This window comes from Saccopteryx bilineata, chromosome 3, assembly GCF_036850765.1.
Source record: "Saccopteryx bilineata isolate mSacBil1 chromosome 3, mSacBil1_pri_phased_curated, whole genome shotgun sequence".
In the NCBI taxonomy this organism is placed as follows: domain Eukaryota; kingdom Metazoa; phylum Chordata; class Mammalia; order Chiroptera; family Emballonuridae; genus Saccopteryx; species Saccopteryx bilineata.
The window spans coordinates 85,945,807-85,967,489 of record NC_089492.1 but is presented as its reverse complement, the minus strand read 5'-3'; the positions used below and the strand labels follow the sequence as shown (position 1 = coordinate 85,967,489).

General features: G+C 47.5%; 1 protein-coding gene across 3 annotated transcripts in view; it reads left to right on the top strand.

Annotated features, from left to right (window-relative positions):
• The window catches only part of IFT172 (intraflagellar transport 172), a 40,592-nt gene that overhangs the window by 12,056 nt on the left and 6,853 nt on the right, over window positions 1–21,683 (top strand). The window contains exons 15-35 of one of the 3 annotated variants that reach the window (XM_066266776.1): window positions 5,028–5,140; window positions 6,792–6,959; window positions 9,376–9,512; window positions 9,718–9,825; window positions 13,112–13,196; window positions 13,498–13,590; window positions 14,083–14,160; window positions 14,387–14,635; window positions 14,805–14,883; window positions 15,209–15,329; window positions 15,513–15,657; window positions 16,406–16,495; window positions 17,072–17,169; window positions 17,341–17,476; window positions 17,558–17,674; window positions 17,996–18,138; window positions 19,031–19,124; window positions 19,262–19,326; window positions 19,517–19,697; window positions 19,923–20,032; window positions 20,142–20,268. In XM_066266776.1, the coding sequence (XP_066122873.1) occupies window positions 5,028–5,140; window positions 6,792–6,959; window positions 9,376–9,512; window positions 9,718–9,825; window positions 13,112–13,196; window positions 13,498–13,590; window positions 14,083–14,160; window positions 14,387–14,635; window positions 14,805–14,883; window positions 15,209–15,329; window positions 15,513–15,657; window positions 16,406–16,495; window positions 17,072–17,169; window positions 17,341–17,476; window positions 17,558–17,674; window positions 17,996–18,138; window positions 19,031–19,124; window positions 19,262–19,326; window positions 19,517–19,697; window positions 19,923–20,032; window positions 20,142–20,268 (2,537 nt within the window). Of the gene's footprint in view, window positions 1–5,027; window positions 5,192–6,791; window positions 6,960–9,375; window positions 9,513–9,717; window positions 9,826–13,111; window positions 13,197–13,497; window positions 13,591–14,082; window positions 14,161–14,386; window positions 14,636–14,804; window positions 14,884–15,208; window positions 15,330–15,512; window positions 15,658–16,345; window positions 16,496–17,071; window positions 17,170–17,340; window positions 17,477–17,557; window positions 17,675–17,995; window positions 18,139–19,030; window positions 19,125–19,261; window positions 19,327–19,516; window positions 19,698–19,922; window positions 20,033–20,141; window positions 20,269–21,683 lie in introns of all 3 variants that reach the window. The other 2 variants (XM_066266774.1, XM_066266775.1) reach the window with 2 other exon arrangements.

The following is a 21,683-nucleotide window of genomic DNA, read 5'->3' as shown; positions in this document are numbered from 1 at the left end:
GTTGAAATCACCCGACTTTATAATTTGGTTCAATCTGATGTATGTGAAATAATATCTCATTGAGCTTTTTCTTTTCTTTTTTTTCTTTTTTGTGACAGAGACAGAGAGTCAGAGAGAGGGACAGACAAACAGGAAGGGAGAGAGATGAGAAGCATCAATTCTTCATTGCGGCACCTTAGTTGTTCATTGATTGCTTTCTCATATGTGCCTTGACTGGGAGGCTACAGCAGACTGAGTGACCCCTTGCTTAAGCTAGCGACCCTGGGCTCAAGCTGGTGAGCCTGCTCAAACCAGATAAGCCCATGCTGAAGCTAGCGACCTTGGGGTTTTGAACCTGGGTCCTCTGCATCCCAGTCCGACACTCTATCCACTGCACCACCACCTGGTCAGGCTATACTTTTCCTTGTTGTTCATTTGTTTATTGGCTGTTTGGATTTTTTTTTTTCTGTGAATTGCCAGATCATATCCCTGGCCTTTTTTTTTTTTTTAAGATTGTATTTATTCATTTTAGAGAGGAGAGCAAGAGAGAGAGAGAGAGAGAGAGAGAGAGAGAAAGAGAGAGAGAGAAGGAGGTAGGAGCAGGAAGCATCAACTTCCATATGTGCTTTATCCAGGCAAGCCCAGGGTTTCGAACCAGTGACCTGAGCATTTTTATGTTGATGCTTTATTCCAGTGGTTCTCAAACTTTTTGAAGTCGGGGCACATTTAAATCCTACAAATAATTGTGGTGCACTATATACAAATTTCTGAGAAATATGTTATAATAATTAAGTCAAATATTAAAGAAAATAAATGAAGTCCAAGCATGCTTTTATGGTAATTAAACGAAATAAATACAACAAAGTTAAATTTATTCTGACATTAAAAAACATTTTTATGTTACATTTTTTAAATTATGCTTTTTAGAATTCATAAAAAAGAGGGGTTAAAATGTTAAAAAATGACAAGAAAGTTATCTTTTTATATATATAATACATTCTTAGTAAGATTTAGTAAATTCAGTAGGTCCCGGCACAAATATGTTATGTTTTTTCATTCTTGTGTTTATGATAAACATGAGCCTGATGTCTCCTAGCGATTTCTTCAATGTTTGGGCATATATTTGAAAGGCAAACTCTTACTTCCTTGTCAATACATTGAAGAACTCCTCTCCTTTTTATTTATTTTATTTTTTTTTACAGAGACAGGGAGAGAGTCAGAGTGAGGGATAGATAGGGACAGACAGACAGGAACGGAGAGATGAGAAGCATCAATCATTAGTTTTTCGTTGTGCATTGCGACACCTTAGTTGTTCATTGATTGCTTTCTCATATGTGCCTTGACCGTGGGCCTTCAGCAGACCAAGTAACCCCTTGCTTGAGCCAGCGACCTTGGGTCCAAGCTGCTGACCTCGGGGTCTCAAACCTGGGTCTTCCACATCCCAGTCTGATGCTCTATCCACTGCGCCACTGCCTGGTCAGGCAAATTCCTCTCCTTTTACTTTTAACTGTGTTGAGTGCAGAAAACCCCCACCATACTTATCATCTTAACTTTACACCAAACAAAGGATAGAAGAAACTTGTCTCCAGTCTTTCCAGGGAACATGGAGGGTAGTGTAAACAATCCAGCACCACAGCTTAACAGCCTTTTGCAACCTAATCAGGCAAGTGACGTGGGGGGTTGGGCAGACTGTCAGCTTACAGCCAGTTCCCCACACCTCTGTCCCTCCAAAATCTAAACTCCAAAAACCCTGATGGTATTTTGGTCCCCAAAAGGCACATATTTCTCCGGAATACCATAGGGGCGCACCTGGAAATCTTCTAGGGCGCACACTTTGGGAACCACTACTTTATCCACTGTGCTCATAAATCAGGTCCTTTTTTTTTTTAAGACTTTGTTTGTTTGTTTGTTTGTTTTAGAGAAGAGTGGTTGGTAGGGGGAGAGAGAGAGAGATTATTTTGTTGTTCCACTTATTTATGCATTATTGTATGTGCCCTTACCAGGGATTGAACCCACAGCCTTGGTATTGCTCTAAGCAACTGAGCTATCTAGCCAAGACTTCCTTGGCCTATTTTAAAAATCAGGTTGTTTTTTTAATTGACTTGAAAGAGTTCTGTGTGTGCGTTTGTAGCCTTCGATGGTTATTTGCATTGCAGGTATTTTATCTGAGCTGTGGCTTGCCATCTCTCTCCATTTTGTGTGTTTTAGTGTTCAGACATCTTAAATTTTAATGTCCATTGCATCACTTTTTAAGAAGTAGTTTGTGATTTTTAAGGTTTTATTTAAGAAATCTTTCCTTACTCCCTCCTGTATTTTAACATTTTAAATTATTTTTTATTTATATTTTTAAAAGATTTTATTTATTGATTTTTAGAGAGAGAGAGAAGAGAGAAAGTTGGGGGAATGAGAAGTACTAACTCATAGTTGTTCAGTTTAGTTGTTCATTGATGGCTTGTATGTGCCTTTTAACGGGCAAGCCCAAAGTTTCAAACCAGCAACCTCAGCCTTCCAGGTCAACACTCTACCCACTGTGCCACCACAGGCCAGCCGTATTTTAACATTTTTAAATTTACTTTTTACCTGGAATTTATTTTTATGCATAATGTGGGTAGGGATCCAATTTTATAATTTTTTTTCATATGTTTAATTATTCAAAGTCCATTCTTCTTCACCAACTAATTTCAGCCATCTTTCATAAATTGTTTCCATATACATATAGGTCTGTTCTTTTTTTTTTTTTTAAAGAATATGTTTTTTTGGGTTTTTTTCCCATTGATTTGAGAGAGAGGAAGAAGAGAGAAAGAGAAAGAGAGAGAAATATCAACTCATTGTCCCACTTAGTTGTGCACTCTTTCATGCTTCCCTACGTGCCCTGATGGGAAACGGAACCTGCTGCGCCCTTGGGGCACTGGGACAATGTTTTATCTACTGAGCCACCTGGCCAGAGCCAGATGGGTTTGTTTTAAGTTATTTATACATTTCTTGGATTTTATATTTCACATCAGACTGCTGAACTGAGAAATGTAAGTATCTACAATGCAAATAATAATATAGTCCAGTGGCCTAAGTTCTCGTAGCAATAGTAAACTTGAGACTTTGGACAAGTCACCTCACTGTATAGGTCTCATCTTCAGTGTATGTAAAAATGGAGTCCCCACAGCTCTAGCATTCTATGATTCTACTTATAATTGGGGCATTAAAACATGGCTTTTTATCATTTTGGCTCCTTAATTTTCCTTAATTTAAGGAAAATTCATTTTTAAGTTGGTCTTTCCAGTTATAGACATTAGCTGGCATTTGGTCTTTAGCTTTGGTATATATAACAAAGGCGGCAGGTACACTGTTCATTAATAATATATATCAATAAGAGTTGTGAAAGGGCTTTGTTCAAGAGACTCCCTGAAAGCATCCTAGGCATCCTGCAGTGGTCTGTTCTAAGTGTGATCATTTCTTATATTGTCTATAAAATTCAGACCAAACTAAAATATTCATCCTCTGTCCTGACCAGCCTAGCTTTCTTTGTCAGAGGTTCTTCCAGTTTTGTTTGTGTGCCTTCACTGTTTGCCCATTAGTGCTCTTATATCATAGGCGCTCAAATGTGCAGGTAACTTTTTGGAGCAAATCCGAACATCAAGGTCATACTGGTGAACTGTAACTGGGGCATAGTGTATCCTTAATGTGCTCAGTGCTGCCTTCCAGAGGATTTTGGGAATAACAGAAGTCAGTTACTCCACAGGTTCGATCTACTATATAAGACAACTCCAAGAGTGCCAGAGAGGAATCACATTATTATTATTATTATTATTATTTTGTTTTTTTTCTGAAGCTGGAAACAGGGAGAGACAGTCAGACAGACTCCCGCATACGCTCGACTGGGATCCACCCAGCACGCCCACCAGGGGCGACGCTCTGCCCACCAGGGGGCGATGCTCTGCCCCTCCGGGTCATCGCTCTGCCGCAACCAGAGCCATTCTAGTGCCTGGGGCAGAGGCCAAGGAGCCATCCCCAGCGCCCGAGCCATCTTTGCTCCAATGGATCCTCAGCTGCGGAAGGGGAAGAGAGAGACAGAGAGGAAGGAGGGGGAGGGGGTGGAGAAGCAAATGGGCGCTTCTCCTATGTGCCCTGGCCGGGAATCGAACCCTGGTCCCCCGCACACCAGGCTGACGCTCTACCGCTGAGCCAACCGGCCAAGGCAGGAATCACATTATTTTAATGGGTCTAGACCTTCTGAGTTAACTACAGAGTTAGACAAAACCACGACAAGTTTTGAAGAAACCCAGCACCTTAAGCATCTTAGCAAACTTAAGTTGTATTGTCCATTTGCATTCCTTTAGACCAGGGGTTGGGAACCTTTTTGACTGAGAGAGCCATGAACACCACATACTTTAAAATGTAATTCCATGAGAGCCATACAATGACCTGTGTATGTTACACATTATCCAATAAAAATTTGGTGTTGTCCCAGAGGACAGCTGTGATTGGCTCCAGCCACCTGCAGCCATGAACATGAGCAGTAGGAAATGAATGGATTGTAATACATGAGAATGTTTTATATTTTTAATGTTATTTTTTTCTATTAAAGATTTGTCTGCGAGCCAGATGCAGCCATCAAAAGAGCCTCATCTGGCTCATGAGCCATAGGTTCCCGACCCCTGCTTTAGACATACTCTAGACTGGTGTAACATTCTTAACCCTTTGAATAGTGAGTTTTTTCATGCTCGCTGACTCTCGGGAGTGAGTTATTTTTCAAACAATGAAATTAGATCCAGTTACAGTTTTATTAACTTAAAATCATGTTTGATAACCAATTTATGAAAACAAGAAGAACATACATTTGCCTTTTTTTAATGTTGCCTTACACATTTTTAAAATAAATTAGTCATACTCTGGATGGTCAGGAGGCACAAGGATGTACATGAACGTTCGTACTACTCAAAGGATTAAAGCCCAACCATTGATTTTAGGGCCAGACTTTTGCAGGATGTCTCATGCCCTGTATATGATTATGTAGAATGTCTCTTCTTAATCCTGTCTCCTTTACTCTCTAGTGGATCTGATTGGTGGCTACAACATTGGCACCATCAGCCATGAGAGCTGTGTGGATTGGCTGGAACTTAATGAGACGGGGCACAAGCTTCTCTTCAGGGACCGGAAACTTCGTGTGAGGAGGGTTATTAAGGCCTTAGCCATTGACTGGTCCATGGAAGATGTGGTACTAGATGCTACCAGGGATTGTGGGGGGCAGGATCAGACTTAATTTCTTGGTGCTATGCCATTAGCATAGCACGAGGCCTAGAAGAATCAACATTCTTTTTTTTTTTTTTTTTTTTTTGGTATTTTTCTGAAGTGATAAGTGGGGAGTCAGAGAGACAGACTCCCGTATACGCCCAACCAGGACCCACCTCGGATGCTTTGCCCATCTGGGCTGTTGCTGTGTTGCAACCAGAGCCATTCTATCCAGCGCCTGAGGCGGAGGCCATGGAGCCATCCTCAGCGCCCAGGCTAACTTTGCTCCAGCAGAGCCTTGGCTGCGGGAGGGGGAAAGAGAGATAGAGAGAGGAGAGGAGGAAGGGTGGAGAAGCAGATGGGCACATCTCCTGTGTGCCCTGGCCAAGAATCGAACCTAAGACTTCCACACACTGGGCCAGTGCTCTGCCAGGGCCAACTGGCCAGGGCTGAAGAATCAATATTCTTTGTATCAGATATCACAACCCATCCTATATTACTATTAAGAAGATTGTATCGGCCCTGGCCGGTTGGCTCAGCGGTAGAGCGTCGGCCTAGCGTGCGGAGGACCCAGGTTCGATTCCCAGCCAGGGCACACAGGAGAAGCGCCCATTTGCTTCTCCACCCCTCCGCCGAGCTTACCTCTCTCTCTCTCTCTTCCCCTCCCGCAGCCGGGGCTCCATTGGAGCAGGGATGGCCCGGGCGCTGGGGATGGCTCCTTGGCCTCTGCCCCAGGCGCTAGAGTGGCTCTGGTTGCAACATGGCGATGCCCAGGATGGGCAGAGCATCGCCCCCTGGTGGGCAGAGCGTCGCCCCTGGTGGGCGTGCCGGGTGGATCCCGGTCGGGCGCATGCGGGAGTCTGTCTGGCTGTCTCTCCCTGTTTCCAGCTTCAGAAAAATGAAAAAAAAAAAAAGAAGATTGTATCATGATGGCACCAAAGTCAATAGGGCAATTTGAAAGTTGGTTTCTCTCTCACTACTCACAACTCTGTGCCCTCATGAAACTTCCTTACCCCTGCATCCCTCTTCCTTGTGCCCAGCTGACCTTTCCCACACCTGCTGCTCTAGTGTTCTTCAGTGACACCTGTGACAGCATTGCAGCTGGCTTGAGAGAGGCTCCTCCTGGGCACCACTTATTTTCCCCCCTAGCCCCTTACTGATTCTAATTTCAACATGGTATAACCGAAGTGTTCAAACTCAGGGCAAAGAGACTATCTGATGATGCTTTATTTTATTTTCATTGTTACGTGAAAGCCACGTTACAAATTTCCAGACCATTTAATTTATCTGGTGGCCTTACTTTTATAACCAGACTGGTGACTCTGGCCCAGTTATTCTAAGAATGAAAGTCTAATTTAAAGTCTTAAGGTATAGATTTTTTCTCTATAGGTCATCTCTTATTTTGCCAGAGTCAGAATATACTAATTCAACATAAACTTCAGGGGTTGCAGGTTAGTAAGCTTTGAAATTCATCATGTACATGACTGGTGGGTTAGCTCACTACATTTCATCATTAGGAGATGGTCAAGATCATAAGACATTGCATATCCCGTTCTAATTGTGCTATCTAACTCTTCCTTCTTCAGTTGCATCTATACGATATTGCAAGCTGCTCTAAGACAATGATCCTCAACTTCTGCTCCTACGTGCAGTGGGTCCCAGGAAGTGATGTGCTGGTAGCTCAGAACCGAAACAGCTTGTGTGTGTGGTACAACATTGAGGCACCTGAGAGGGTCACCATGTCCTCTATAAGGGTATGTCGACACGAGGGCACCTCAGACATAGTGTCAGGCTGATGAATTAGAGCAGTGGGGAGGCTCTGAAGGCTACTTGGTTTTCTCTGGCCACCACTCATAATCTCTGTGATGGAATTGATACGTAAAGCTTAGACTCCTTCCCCACAATAGCCCAGGCCCTAGAACCATTCAGGTTCAGATTCCTGACATTATATTAGACCCTTGGAGTATGTATGGGTCTCTACTGCGGTGGCCCTGGGAATCCACCAAGTCATGAATGAGGAGTTCTCCCATGCTGGAAGATGCCCACGAGTTCCAGTTCCTTTTTTCTCAGACTGCAGAGCAGACCCTGTTTTCTATCCCACCACATGCTCCGGTAACCTTCCAGAATCTGGGAGGAGCCTATGGAAACAGAAGAGAGGCGGCTGGGCGAGGCCAGGATGACTGCTGTGGCTGTAGATAGAGCTTTTGATACTTTCTTTTTTTTTTTCCTTATCTCATTTTTCTTCCTCCTTACCTCATTTTAAACCGATTAAGGTTGGGTTTTCTGGGGGTTACTTTGTGCTTTTTAACCCTTTTTTTATTTTTTTTTGCTTTGAAGGTTATACATTGTATTTCTATAGCAATTATTCTTTTTTTTTTTAATTTTTTTTTTTTTAGATTTTATTTATTTATTATAGAGAGGAGAGAGAGAGAGAGAAGGGGGGAGGAGCAGGAAGCATCAACTCCCATATGCGCCTTGACCAGGCAAGCCCAGGGTTTTGAACCGGCAACCTCAGCATTCCAGGTCAAAGCTTTATCTACTGTGCTACCACAGCTCAGGCTGCTGACCATTTTTGATAGTTTCTTGTTCCTTGATTAATTTTTCATTTCATCTTTTGGGTCTTTAAACGTTTTACACAATTATTTTTTGTTCCAGAACTTTTTTCATAACTGATGTTTTAATATCTGAAATCCTGGGAAGTTCAGAACTGTTGTTGTTTGTTATTGTTTAAAGATTTATAGTGGTTTGTTAAATTGCATTTTGGTATTTTTTAAATTATGAACTTATGTCCTATTAGATCTTTTGGAGCCCTAGGACCCAAAATGTTTTCCTTTTTCTTTTTTTTTTTTAAGCTTAGGTTTGTTTTTTTTTTGTTTGTTTGTTTTTTATTTATTCATTTTAGAGAGGAGAGGGAGAGACAGAGAGAGAAAGAGAGAGAAAGAGAGAGAGGAGAGACAGAGAAGGGAGGGAGGAGCTGGAAACATCAACTCCCATATGTGCCTTGACCAGGCAAGCCCAGGGTTTCGAACCAGCGACCTCAGCATTTCCAGGTTGACGCTTTATCCACTGTGCCACCACAGGTCCCTAAAATGTTTTCCTCCAGAGGTGATTTGTGTTTGCTTCTGTAGGAATCAGGTGTATTAGTAACTTGTACCACTTTTGTTCCCTTTACTGAAGAAAGGATCCCAGGTTTAAGGAGAGATTCTCACATTTGGCCTTCCCATCATGAAGAGGACCCAGGGTTCTATTCTCCTGATACTGTGTTTGCCTTCAGAGTAAATGTCCTCTCCCCATTTGCTCACCTGCCATATTTGCATGCTGACTTTCCCTTCCCTTCCCTGCCCCTCTCCCTCTCTCTTTCTTTTGTTTTTAGGGGGGAGGATGGAAGAGGGGGTAGGAAACATTCCTAATGATTCTTCATTTGAACTCAGCAATGCATTAAAAAATATGCCAGGTTTGAAACCCTGGGCTTGCCTGGTCAAGGCACATATGGGAGTTGATGCTTCCATCTCCTCCCCCCCTTCTCTCTGTCTCTCCTCTCTCTCTCTCTCTCTCTCTCTCTGTCTCTCCCTCTCCTCTCTAAAATGAATAAATAAAAAAACAACAACTAAGCTTTAAAAAAAAAAAAGTATGCCAGGTTCAAGTTGTCTTTTATGGGGAGAATCCTTAAGACTATCTAGTCATGGGGCCTGACCTGTGGTGGCGCAGTGGATCTGGAATGCTGAGGTCGCTGGTTCAAAACTCTGGGCTTGCCTGGTCAAGGCACATATGGGAGTTGATGCTTCCTGCTCCTCCATTCCCTCTCTCTCTCTCTGTCCCCCTCCCTTTCTCCCCCTCTTCTGTAAAATGAATAAATAAAATCTTTAAAAATAAAAATGAATATCTAGTCATGGTACTGCTGGAAGCAGAAGTAGATACCACATTTTGTCACCTTAGCTGCAGGCATTAGCACCATTATAGCTATGAGTATACTTAGTTAGCCCAAGGATAATACCATAGATAATGAATTGTATCTTCTTGAGCGAAGCTAAATGTTAGGAAAACATTGGGTCACTGTAATTCCCTCGGTGTGTGAACATAAGGTTGGATGAAGGAGGGTCTGTTCTGCAGTTGACTCAGTAGAAACACTTACTTGGAATTTGGGTGTTGGGCGGGGTTGAATTTTTACAGGGTGATGTCATAGGACTGGAGCGGGGCGAGGGAAAGACGGAGGTGTTGGTGACGGAAGGTGTGACTACAGTTGCCTACACACTGGATGAGGGCCTTATTGAGTTTGGAACAGCCATTGATGACGGCAACTACATCCGGTGAGGAGCTGGTCTGATAACCAGCCACTTGGGAAGGGCTGTAAAACTGGCCATATCTGAACAGGAGCTGGTGACCCAGGGAGAAGATTAGACAAAAAGGGCAAATAATTGCCTGGCCCTCCCGTTCACTACCCCGTCACCAGTGTTCCTCTGTGTCTCCCAACCCTGGATTCATTCCTTGGGATTTGGTTCCTTTCCTCCCCAGTGCAGTAGCCTTCTTGGAGACTCTGGAGATGTCCCCGGAAGCAGAGGCGATGTGGAAGACCCTGAGCAAACTGGCGCTGGAGGAGAGGCAGCTGCACATTGCTGAGAGGTGAGGGGACTGCGAGCTGAAGTGCTGGGCAGGGAAGGCCGCCTCTGTGGTGTTTCTGTGTGGGCTGCTCCCACCTAGTGGGGGGACTGCTCCCTCCCCATGACAGCCTCCCATCCTACGCTGTCAGAGTATGTCTACTACTGCTTTTGCTTCCCCTTCTTGTAACCAGGTGCTCCTTCAAAGTCTTTAACACCCATGCTCTACATTACATGCACTGATTGTAGTCAGAGTGTGGTATAGGAGTGTAGCTAATAGGATAGACTTGGGAATCCAGATTCTTTTTTTTGGGGGGGGGGTATTTTTCTGAAGTTAGAAGTTGGGAGGCAGTTAGACAGACTCCTGCATGCACCCAACCGGGATCCACCCAACATGCCCACCAGGGGGCGATGCTTTGCCCATTTGGTCCATTGCTCCGTTGTGGCTGGAGCCATTCTAGCGTCTGAGGCGGAGGCCATGGAGCCATCCTCAACACCTGTGCCAACTTTGCTCCAGTGGAGCCTCGACTGCTGGAGGGAAAGAGAGAGATAGAGAGGAAGGAGGGGGGAAGGGTGGAGAAGCAGATGGGCACTTCTCCTGTGTGCCCTGACTGGGGTTCGAACCCAGGACTTCCACACGCCGGGCTGACGCTCTACTGCTGAGCCAACTGGCCAGGTTGGGAATCCAGATTCTTAAAGTTTAAATCTTGGCTCCATTTACCAACTTGTATAACCTTAGAGAGATTACATAACCTTTCCAAGCCTTGGTATCTCAATTTCCTATATATAAAATGGGTTTAATAATAGAATTTACCTTGAAGGATGGTAAAGAAGAATGGGAATGGTAGTGAAAAACAAGTCAGGGCATCTGTGCAGAGACCATAGATTGTAGCACTGGCCAGATAGCTCAGTTGGTTAGAGCATTGTCCAAGGCACAGAGGTTGCCAGTTTGATCCCTAGTCAGGGCACATACAGGAACAGATTGATGTTCCTGTCTCTCTCTCTCTCTCTTCCTCTCTTTTAAAAACAATTTTAAAAAAAGAACAGGCCCTGGCCGGTTGGCTCAGCGGTAGAGCGTCGGCTTAGCGTGCAGAGGACCCAGGTTCGATTCCCTGCCAGGGCACATAGGAGAAGCGCCCATTTGCTTCTCCACCCCTCCACCGTGCTTTCCTCTCTGTCTCTCTCTTCCCCTCCCATAGCCAAGGCTCCATTGGAGCAAAGATGGCCCGGGCGCTGGGGATGGCTCCTTGGCCTCTGCCCCAGGCGCTAGAGTGGCTCTGGTCGCAACATGGCGACGCCCAGGATGGGCAGAGCATCGCCCCCTGGTGGGCAAAGCGTTGCCCCTGGTGGGCGTGCCGGGTGGATCCCGGTCGGGCGCATGCGGGAGTCTGTCTGACTGTCTCTCCCTGTTTCCAGCTTCAGAAAAAAGAAAAAAAAAAAAAAAGAAAAAAAAAAGAACATAGATTGTAAGTGCTCAATAAATGTTACCTGCCACTGTTTTGGCCAGGAGTTATCCATGATCCCTTTTCCCCCATACTCCCACAGCCAGACTTTCAGCAAGTCCAAGGGACTCTGATCCAGGTAAGGTCTTTAAAACAGGCTCAGCCTGACCAGGCGGTGGTGCAGTGGATAGGGAGTCAGACTGGGATGCGGAAGGACCCAGGTTCGAGACCCCGAGGTTGCCAGCTTGACCGCAGGCTCATCTGGTTTGAGCAAAAGCTCACCAGCTTGGACCCAAGGTCGCTGGCTCCAGCAAGGGGTTACTCGGTCTGCTGAAGGCCCACGGTCAAGGCACGACCCAAGGTCGCTGGCTCCAGCAAGGGGTTACTCGGTCTGCTGAAGGCCCACGGTCAAGCAATCAATGAACAGCTAAGGTGTCACAATGCGCAACGAAAAACTAATGATTATTTTTTTCGTCTCTCCGTTCCTGTCTGTCTGTCTGTCCCTGTCTAGCCCTCTGACTCTCTCTGTTTCTGTAAAAATAAATAAATAAATAAAATAAAACATATGCTCAGCCTGACCTGAGATGGCACAGTGGGTAAAGTGTCAACCTGGAATGCTGAGGTTGCTGGATCAAAACCCTGAGTTGCTTCCTCTCTCCTTTATCTAAAAGTCAATTTAAAACAACAAAAAACAGGCTCTGGCCGGTTGGCTCAGCGGTAGAGCGTCGGCCTGGCGTGCAGGGGACCCGGGTTCGATTCCCAGCCAGGGCACATAGGAGAAGCGCCCATTTGCTTCTCCACCCCCCACCCCCCCACCCCTGCTCCTTCCTCTCTGTCTCTCTCTTCCCCTCCCGCAGCCAAGGCTCCATTGGAGCAAGGATAGCCCGGGCGCTGGGGATGGCTCCTTGGCCTCTGCCCCAGGCGCTAGAGCGGCTCTAGTCGTGGCAGAGCGATGCGCCCTGGAGGGGCAGAGCGTCGCCCCTGGTGGGCGTGCTGGGTGGATCCTGGTCAGGCGCATGCGGGAGTCTGTCTGACTGTCTCTCCCCGTTTCCAGCTTCAGAAAAAAAAAAAAAACACCAAAAAACATATGCTGAATCTCTTTATTGTCTAACTCTACTGTCTCTACCTTAAAACTGGCCATCAGCATCTCCTACCTGCAGTTTTGCAAAAGCTCTTACGTAGTCTCACTGAGCCTTTTTATACCCTTAGATGAATCATCCCATAGCAGCTGAGGTAATTTTTAAAAAACATAAATTAGATTATGTCATTTATCTGCTCAGCACTTACCAGTAGCTTACTGTTGTACTTAGTGGAAAACCCAAACTCTTTGCCATGACCTAAGGCCCCATAATGTTTGGCCTCAGCTTCCTTCTCATACCAGGTACCTACTTACCCCTGAGTCTCCAGCTGTACTGGCATCCTTCTGGTCCTTTGAGCATGCCGAGGTCACTCCTGCCACAGGGCCTTTACACTAGCTGTTCCCTCTGCCTGTAAGAATTTTTTTCCATTGTACATGGCTGCCTCTTTCTTGCATTCAGGACTCAGCTCAAATGTCAGCACCTCAGACAGGCCTTCTCTGACTATCAACTTAAATAGTTCCCTCAGTTACTGTCTATAATATCACACATTTTACTTTCTTTTTCATTTTATCAAATTATCTTTTTGTTTGTTTGTTTACTATTTGTTTCCACCAGAAAGTAAGTTCCCTGACAGCAAGGCCCTCATCTATCTTATTCCCTTGTGTCATCTAGTTCTTGTAAGAACAGTGCCTGGTACATAATAGATGCTTAGTGTATAAGTGCTGAGCCAATTAATTAATGAGGATCCTGTAATAATGTTACTATTGCTATTATTGCTCCCATACTATAGGTGCTTTTCCGCTTTGGGCCATGTAGCAAAAGCTCGGTTCCTGCATGAGACCAATGAGATTGCAGATCAGATGTCCCAGGAATATGCAAGTATCATCCTCCTGATTCATCTAGTCTCTCCAGCTGAGATTTCTCTTAGTCCTCAGCTACATGAATCCTAGCTTTCAGCCATGACTGATTTCATGTACTCTGCCCACCCCACCCACACCCTCAAGTTGGACCATTTTGGAATTGCTTGCCAAATGTTAGGCTTCAGAGCCCATGATGTCTTTCAGTTTTCCAAGTCTTTTAGCTTCCACATCTCTCTGGCCTTCCTGTCCCAGCCTGCACAGACAGAAGGGCTCCTGCAGCACCAACAGTGAACCAGAACCTCCCTTTTCCCTGCAGGGGGGAGAAGGAACAGACTTCTATCAGGTCCGAGCACGTCTGGCCATGCTGGAGAAGAACTACAAGCTGGCCGAAATGATCTTCTTGGAACAGGTATTGGGAAAAGGAGGACTAGATGGATGAAGGAATCAGAGGGGGGAGAAATGAGAGGCAGACTCGGGGGCAGAACTGGTCAGCTAGGCTTCCAAAGGTTTGGGGAGAACTTATAGAAATGTTTACACCATTAATTCCATTCCTTAATAGCCTTCTCTGTGTTAGTCCTTACAGCTACTCTTTCATAAAACATCTCTCTACCCCTGTACTCCAGAGCCTGTCTTTGTAGTTCTTGTACATGGAGGTAAATCCAGGTTTTGTGGGGCTTGAAGTTTATACAATTTGAGGAGCCCTCTTTAAGAAAGGGCCCATACAAATAAGGTGCCCTGAAGCTTAAGCTTCTCTTAATTTCACAATAAATCCACCACTTCTTATATATAAGTAAAGGCCATATGTGCTGTTAGGCTAGGATCCTAGCCTGAGGAGAGCTTGCTGATTTCTGATTCTTACATCTTCCTGGTGTCCCTCTTTCCTCTGCCCGGGCTCCCCTAGAATGCTGTTGAGGAGGCCATGGACATGTACCAGGAGCTGCACCGTTGGGACGAGTGTATTGCTGTGGCTGAGGCCAAGGTACCGGTTCTGTCTTTTCATCAGTGGTTTAGAACTTGTTTCCGCCAGTATCAGAAACCTCTTCTTGTCTAGGAGGCTGTAGAAATTGGAAGGGGATTCAGGCTGGGAGTTAGGACATTGGTGTTCAGGAAGATTTCTTCTGTTATAGTGGGATTGTAAAAACATGGGAAGCAGCAGGACGGGCAGGAGGGATGTGACTCCCAGTTCTCCTCTGTTGCATGCCCAGGGGCACCCTTCCCTGGAGAAGCTGCGCCAGGGTTACTACCAGTGGCTGATGGACACACAGCAAGAGGAGCGAGCAGGTGAACTGCAGGAGAGCCAAGGCGATGGGCTAGCAGCCATCAGCCTTTATCTCAAAGCGGGGCTCCCTGCCAGAGCTGCCCGGCTGGTGCTGACCCAAGAGGAACTGCTAGCCAACACTGAGCTAGTGGAACACATCACTGCAGCCCTTATCAAGGGGGAACTATATGAAAGGGTATGGCTGGCTTCCTATTTCTATCCCTTATCTCCAGGGCACAGTGCCCCTCCCCGGAATCTTGGAGTGCATAGCCCTCCCTGACTGGTGCCCAGTTTTCTTCTGGGGCTGACACTTAATTCTTTGTGTAGTAGGGGTATCATTGTAGTAATATAGTATGTGTTAACAGGCAGGTGATCTCTTTGAGAAGATTCGGAATCCACAGCGGGCTCTGGAGTGCTACTGTAAAGGCAATGCCTTCATGAAAGGTACTGCTGTCCACACCTACCATTCACTGTTGTAGACTCTTGCCCATACTGTCCCCCTATTTGAGTACATATGTTCAGGTTGACTGGCTTCACTTCTCCTCCATTCCTCCACTTCTCATTTATTTCTATTTCCACACTTCATTTCTCTTGTCTTACTTGTCCCGAGTCCCACCCCGGGAAGCCTGAGCTGAGCACCTCTCCATCTCTGGAAGCAGTGGAGCTGGCCTGACTGGCTTTCCCAGTGGAGGTGGTGAGACTAGAGGAGGCGTGGGGGGACCACTTGGTACAGCAGAAGCTGAGCTGAGCGCCTCTCTATCCCTGGCAGCAGTGGAGCTGGCTCGATTGGCATTCCCAGTGGAGGTGGTGAGACTAGAGGAGGCGTGGGGAGACCACTTGGTACAGCAGAAGCAGCTCAATGCAGCCATTAATCACTATATTGAAGCCAGGTATGGTGGTTGGGGGTGCAGAGGAGGTTGAGTGTGAGATGAGAGGGGCTGGGGCAAATAAGGGTGCCAAGGCCGAAAAGAAAAGAGGCCTCAATTAAGGGTGGCATATGCCCGAGGTGCCCTTTACCTCCATCCATCTTTCTCTGCCCTCAGACATATTTATGCCTTTCCCAACTTTGCCAGGTGCTCCATTAAGGCAATTGAGGCTGCTCTGGGTGCCCGCCAATGGAAGAAGGCAATTTATATATTAGATCTGCAGGACCAGAACATTGCGTCCAAATACTATCCTCGAGTGGCCCAACACTATGCATCCCTGCAGGAGTACGAGGTGAGGAAGGTCCCTTTCCACAGCCTGAGGCAATGCAGCACAGCGTAGCAAGGGGAGAGCCCAGAACAGGACGTGGAGCCATCTCACCAAATCCTTCTTTCTGGGGCCTGGCAACTTCACCGCCCTGAATGGAAAGAAACTATGTCCTGACCCTATTTCTTTTTTTTTTTTTTTAATTTTATTTATTCATTTTAGAGAGGAGAGAGAAAGGGGGAGAGAGAGAGAGAGAGAGAGAGAGAGAGAGAGACAGAGAGGAGAGAGAGACAGAGAGAGAAGGTGGGGAGGAGCTGGAAGCATCAACTCCCATATGTGCCTTGACCAGGCAAGCTCAGGGTTTCGAACCGGCGACCTCAGCATTTCCAGGTCGACGCTTTATCCACTGCGCCACCACAGGTCAGGCCTGACCCTATTTCATTCCAACATGATGCAGACCCTCCTTCTGTGCCAACATGAGTGATTAATTCTTCATGAATAATTTCAGCTTATTTACAATTTAAAAATGCTTTGCATTGCAGAAAAGCGAGGCCCTTCTAAACTCCCATTGTCTTCATACTGTTTTTGGTTGGTGTTTTCTTCAGAACAGTAGAAGACCTGAGACCCCATAGTCATCTTTCTTCCCCTGTTACGGTACAATAGTGGTACCTAGGCTCGGCTTCCAGCCAGCCACTATTTGTTCTTTCCTCCACAGACTGCTGACTGCTTTCACTCTGTCGCTCTGACCTTTTGCATCTACCTCTCTCAACCACAGATTGCTGAGGAACTGTACATTAAGGGAGACCGGATAAAAGATGCGCTAGACATGCACACCCAGGCCGGCCGCTGGGAGCAAGCCCACAAGGTAGGGAAGGGGGTGGAGTTCAGACAAGAGAATTCTGCTTCTGTGCTTGCAGTGCCACTCTCCTTAGTCTCCGGTCTCCCATTTCCATGAGCTCCCAGAAAGCTGAGAAAGTACCAAAATATAGTCTGGGTAACTTTGATCCCTAGCCACAGGGAAAGGCAAGGATGAACAGAGACCCACGTTCCTAAACCTGGAATTCTGAAGAGCAGATGGGTTTGGGAGCTGGGGAACCTGGAATACCACTCCTGGCACTAGTGACATTGACAACTATGCTCTTCTGCCCCCGGAACCCAGTGGGTACAATAGGAAGACAGTAATGGGAACATATGCCCCCAGCACAGGGCATCTCTGACCCTCCCGCCTTAGCAGAATATAGTTCTTACTTTGCTTCCTATGAACTTGGAACTCCTTGAGCTGACTAGGGAGTGGCAGTAACCACACTGCTGTGGTTGGTGGGAAAGTTCAAGCTTCTGAGAAAACAGGTTCCCTTAAGCCCCACTTCACTGACCGCTCTGCACAGCCCTCTGTTTCTCTTGGGAACTGGCACCTGAGGCTTCTCCTGCTTTGTGTGCATAGCTGGCGATGAAGTGCATGAGGCCAGAAGATGTGTCGGTGTTGTACATCACCCAGGCCCAGGAGATGGAGAAGCAGGGCAAGTACCGCGAGGCTGAAAGGTGAGCCAAGGCCCCGCCGACGTGTGGAGGGCGATGAGGCTTCGAGGCTGGAGGAGGGATGGGGTCTGAGGTGTGTATCCTCTGCTCAGAAGGCCATGACAAGACCTGTTAGGAATGCCTCTAGCAGCAAGATGTGGGTCTAGGAGGCCCCAGGTGTATCTCCATCCCTAGGCTGTACGTGACAGTGGAAGAGCCTGATCTTGCCATTACCATGTTCAAGAAGCATAAGTTGTATGATGATATGATCCGCCTGGTAGGGAAGTACCACCCAGATCTCCTCAGTGACACACATCTGCATCTGGGCAAGGTGAGCCTTCTGTCCCTGCTCCGCTCTTCCTCAGACAAGCTCCCCCTGCCCCTCTCGCCATCCTGACCCACCTTTCCCCAGGAGCTGGAGGCTGAAGGCCGACTCCAGGAGGCTGAGGATCACTACCTTGAGGCCCAGGAATGGAAGGCAACAGTGAACATGTACCGGTCCAATGGGCTTTGGGAAAAGGCCTACCGGGTGAGGAATCCAGGCCACACTGGGGCTACAGCCATCCATCTTCCCCACTCTTAAGTGGCTGTCTAGTTCTAAACTAGTTGTGAGTGTCTTTGAAAAATGTCCACATCTATACACAAAATCTCTCATGCAATTTTAAGGGTTTGTGGATGACCTGAAACCCATCCTTGGACCATAAGCAGGTTAAGAGACCCTGAGACTTAGCCTTTGTCCTGTTCTAGCTCGGGTACCTGATCCTTGTCAAAGCTGATGGCAGGTCAGAGATAAGAAGGGAGCAGCCATGTCTCCCTGCACCAGAAGATTGCCGAGTGCTTTGCTTTGCAGGTGGCCAAGGCTCACGGAGGAGCTAATGCCCACAAACACGTGGCCTGTCTGTGGGCGAAGAGCCTGGGAGGAGAGGCTGCAGTTAGACTGCTTAATAAGCTGGGACTCCTGGAAGCTGCTATTGACCATGCTGCCGACAACTGGTGAGGCACTGAGCCTTCTTCCCACTGGCCCCATGCCAGACAGAGCTCTACAGAAAACAAGAAAACTGATGTATAACTAACTCATAAGCATTTCTAAAAGCTGAGGCTGAGGGAAGAAAAGTGGTGAGGAGAGATCCTTGGAAGGACTTGAAAGAGAGGCAAGAATGAACTAGTAACTCTTCTCCTATTCCCTGGGTGTCAGAACAATGTTTAATCTTTGGCCGTTCTAAGGATAAAAGTGGAACGAGAACAACTTTTAAAGCTAAAATGCACTGAACATGTAATTTACTTCTGAATATCAGAAGTGTGATTCTGTTAAATACAAAATAAAGATTCCTTAAATAAATGTAATGCATCCCTGCACAGAGTCAGAGTGCTAAGGACAGTCTCAGTCATCTTTGAGACTGTTTTCCTGCCAGTACAGATGTGGCTCTGGAGGCATGGTGGAGGCACGGGAGCCCTGCCTGCCTTGTTCCTGTAGTGCTGTGATGTTCCCTCCTTCCTCTCTCTCCCTCCCTCCCCTCCCTCCTTCTACTCCCTCCTTCTGCTTCCTCCCTCCTTCTCCTCCCTCCCCTCCCTCCTTCCCCTTCCTCCTTCCCTTTCCTCCTACCCACCCCCCTCTTTCACACTTGCCTGCTCTCAGGGGAAGCACAGGCTTTTCCAAATGTGTTCTGATGCACAGTGACAGTGATGTGCCCAGCACAGGGCTGTCTATCTTCACATCTCTCTATGCTTCTCTATTACTTCCTATCCGTTGTCTTTGTTAATCTTTCCCTTCCCCTCAATTCTTGCCTTTTCTGTTTTCTCTTGCCCTCTCTTTCTCTTTTCCTCTTATAAGAGGAAGCATTGAGAAGCACTGAGTAAGCAAACATCATCTGCACCTCCCTTTCAGCTCCTTTGAATTCGCCTTTGAACTCTCTCGGCTGGCCCTCAAGCACAAAATCCCGGAGATCCATCTCAGATACGCTATGTACCTGGAGGACGAGGTACGGACGCCATCCTTCTCCACTGCTTTTGACCCTGAGCACAGGGCCCTTCTTCCACGTCCTTGCCCCCTGCTGCCCTGTGTTCACCTCCTGTGGTGCCGGTTCCCTCATGGTGGCTGCCCTTTCTCTTCCCTTAGGGTAAATTTGAAGAGGCTGAAGCTGAATTCATCAGGGCTGGTAAACCCAAGGAAGCAGTCCTCATGTGAGTTCCCAGAAGTTCCTAAGTCCTGACCTCCCAAGCACAGCCCCAGCTTCTTTCACTGCCATCCTCACCTTCATCCAAACCTAGGACCAGTAAATCCTACATCCCCTCAGTGACATGGCTGTGGGCCTCCCCCTGCTGAGCCCTCAGACCTGTACTCAGCCTCTCCTGTGTCCCCATCTGGGAGCAGGTTTGTCCATAACCAGGATTGGGAGGCTGCTCAGCGTGTGGCCGAAGCCCATGACCCTGACAGCGTCGCCGAGGTGCTCGTGGGACAGGCCCGGGTGGCCTTGGAGGAAAAGGACTTTCAGAAAGCAGAAGGACTGCTGCTTCGGGCCCAGAGACCAAGCCTGGCCCTCAATTATTATAAGGTGGGGCACTGAATTCAGGGCCACGAGGGGAGGGTGAGAGCCTATGTGAGCCCACAGAGCACTCCACTGACCTCTGGGTCTGAGAACGACCAGGAGGTTAGCACTGGGGAGGAGAAGGAGATGAGAGATCTGAAGACCCAAGAATCAGTGGGCTGTACCACGTGTGTAGCAGTAGGAAGCTGTCATGCCTTCCTCTGCCCTCCTGATACTTGGAAATCTGAGCAGGAGGCTGGATTATGGAGTGATGCCCTGCGGATCTGCAAGGACTATGTGCCTGGCCAGTTGGAGGCTCTGCAGGAAGAGTATGAGCGGGAAGCTACCAAGAAGGGGGCCAGGTCTGAAAACAAGGGGTCTGGAAATGTGGGCAGGGCAGGAGGCTGGGTCATAAAGTGCCCCGACAGGCTGCCCCTCCCACTCCTGCTCACTGGCCCCGCATCTCCACAGGGGTGTGGAGGGGCTAGTGGAACAAGCTCGACAGTGGGAACAGGCTGGCGAGTATAGCCGTGCAGTCGACTGTTACATCAAAGTGCGGGACACGGGAAGCAGCAGCCTGGAGAAGTGCTGGATGAAGGTGAGCCTGCCGCACTCGCCCTGCCTCTGCCCGCCCAGGCACAGGTCCCCCCTGCCCGCCCAGGCACAGGTCCCCCCTGCCTGCCCAGGCACAGGTCATGCTGGGTCACACCCAGCATTCCTTCTCAGAAATTCTTCTTTTCTCTCCTTTTTTTTTTTTATTTTTTATTCCAAATAGGTATCAATTGAGTGCTTACCAGATGTTAGATCCAGAAACTGTGAAGGCTATAAAAGGGGATTTAGGACAGAACCCTGACAGTCAGCAATTGGGAGAAGTTAGACTCACATGTGGCTCAGTTACTTTTGTATCTGAGTGATCATTCAGTGACCACTAAAGTGTGTGATCAAGATGAAGTTCAGAGAAGGTTGAGATCACTGTGGGCTGGAGGGGTCAGGGAGGCTTTGTGAGGGAGGAGACAGGCCTAGGACCAGAGCCAGATGGAGGTCGCGAAGGAAGCAAAGGCTTCTCCTCTACCCAGCAGCTCCTGAAAAGAAGTCTCTAGGCCCTGGCCGGTTGGCTCAGCGGTAGAGCGTCGGCCTGGTGTGCGGGGACCCGGGTTCGATTCCCGGCCAGGGCACACAGGAGAAGCGCCCATTTGCTTCTCCACCCCCACCCCCCTCCTTCCTCTCTGTCTCTCTCTTCCCCTCCCGCAGCCAAGGCTCCATTGGAGCAAAAGATGGCCCGGGCGCTGGGGATGGCTCCTTGGCCTCTGCCCCAGGCGCTAGAGTGGCTCTGGTCGCTGCAGAGCGACGCCCTGGAGGGGCAGAGCATCGCCCCCTGGTGGGCAGAGAGTCGCCCCTGGTGGGTGTGCCGGGTGGATCCCGGTCGGGCGCATGCGGGAGTCTGTCTGACTGTCTCTCCCCGTTTCCAGCTTCAGAAAAATACAAAAAAAAAAAAAAAGAAAAGAAGTCTCTAGCAGATTAAGCCAAGCCAATATGTTTCATCAATTCTAAGACATATAAATAATCACATTTTAGTATCTTTGAAATTAGAATACATCTATAGTTTAAATGGTGTGCCTTAGATTCAGGGAAATACTATATTTCCTCATGTATAAGACACTCCCATGTATAAGACGCACCTTAATTTTGGGGCCTGAAATTTGAAAAAAAATGTATTACATAAAGTTATTGAACTCAAGTTTTATTCATCATAAAATTCATACAACTTGGCCCTGGCCAGTTGGCTCAGTGGTAGAGCGTCGGCTTGGAGTGCAGGAGTCCCGGGTTCAATTCCCAGCCAGGGCACACAAGAGAAGCGCCCATCTGCTTCTCCACCCCTCCCCCTCTCCTTCCTCTCTGTCTCTCTCTTCCCCTCCCACAGCCGAGGTTCCATTGGAGCAGAGATGGCCTGGGTGCTGGGGATGGCTCCTCGGCCTCTGCCCCAGGCGCTAGAGTGGCTCTGGTCGCAACAGA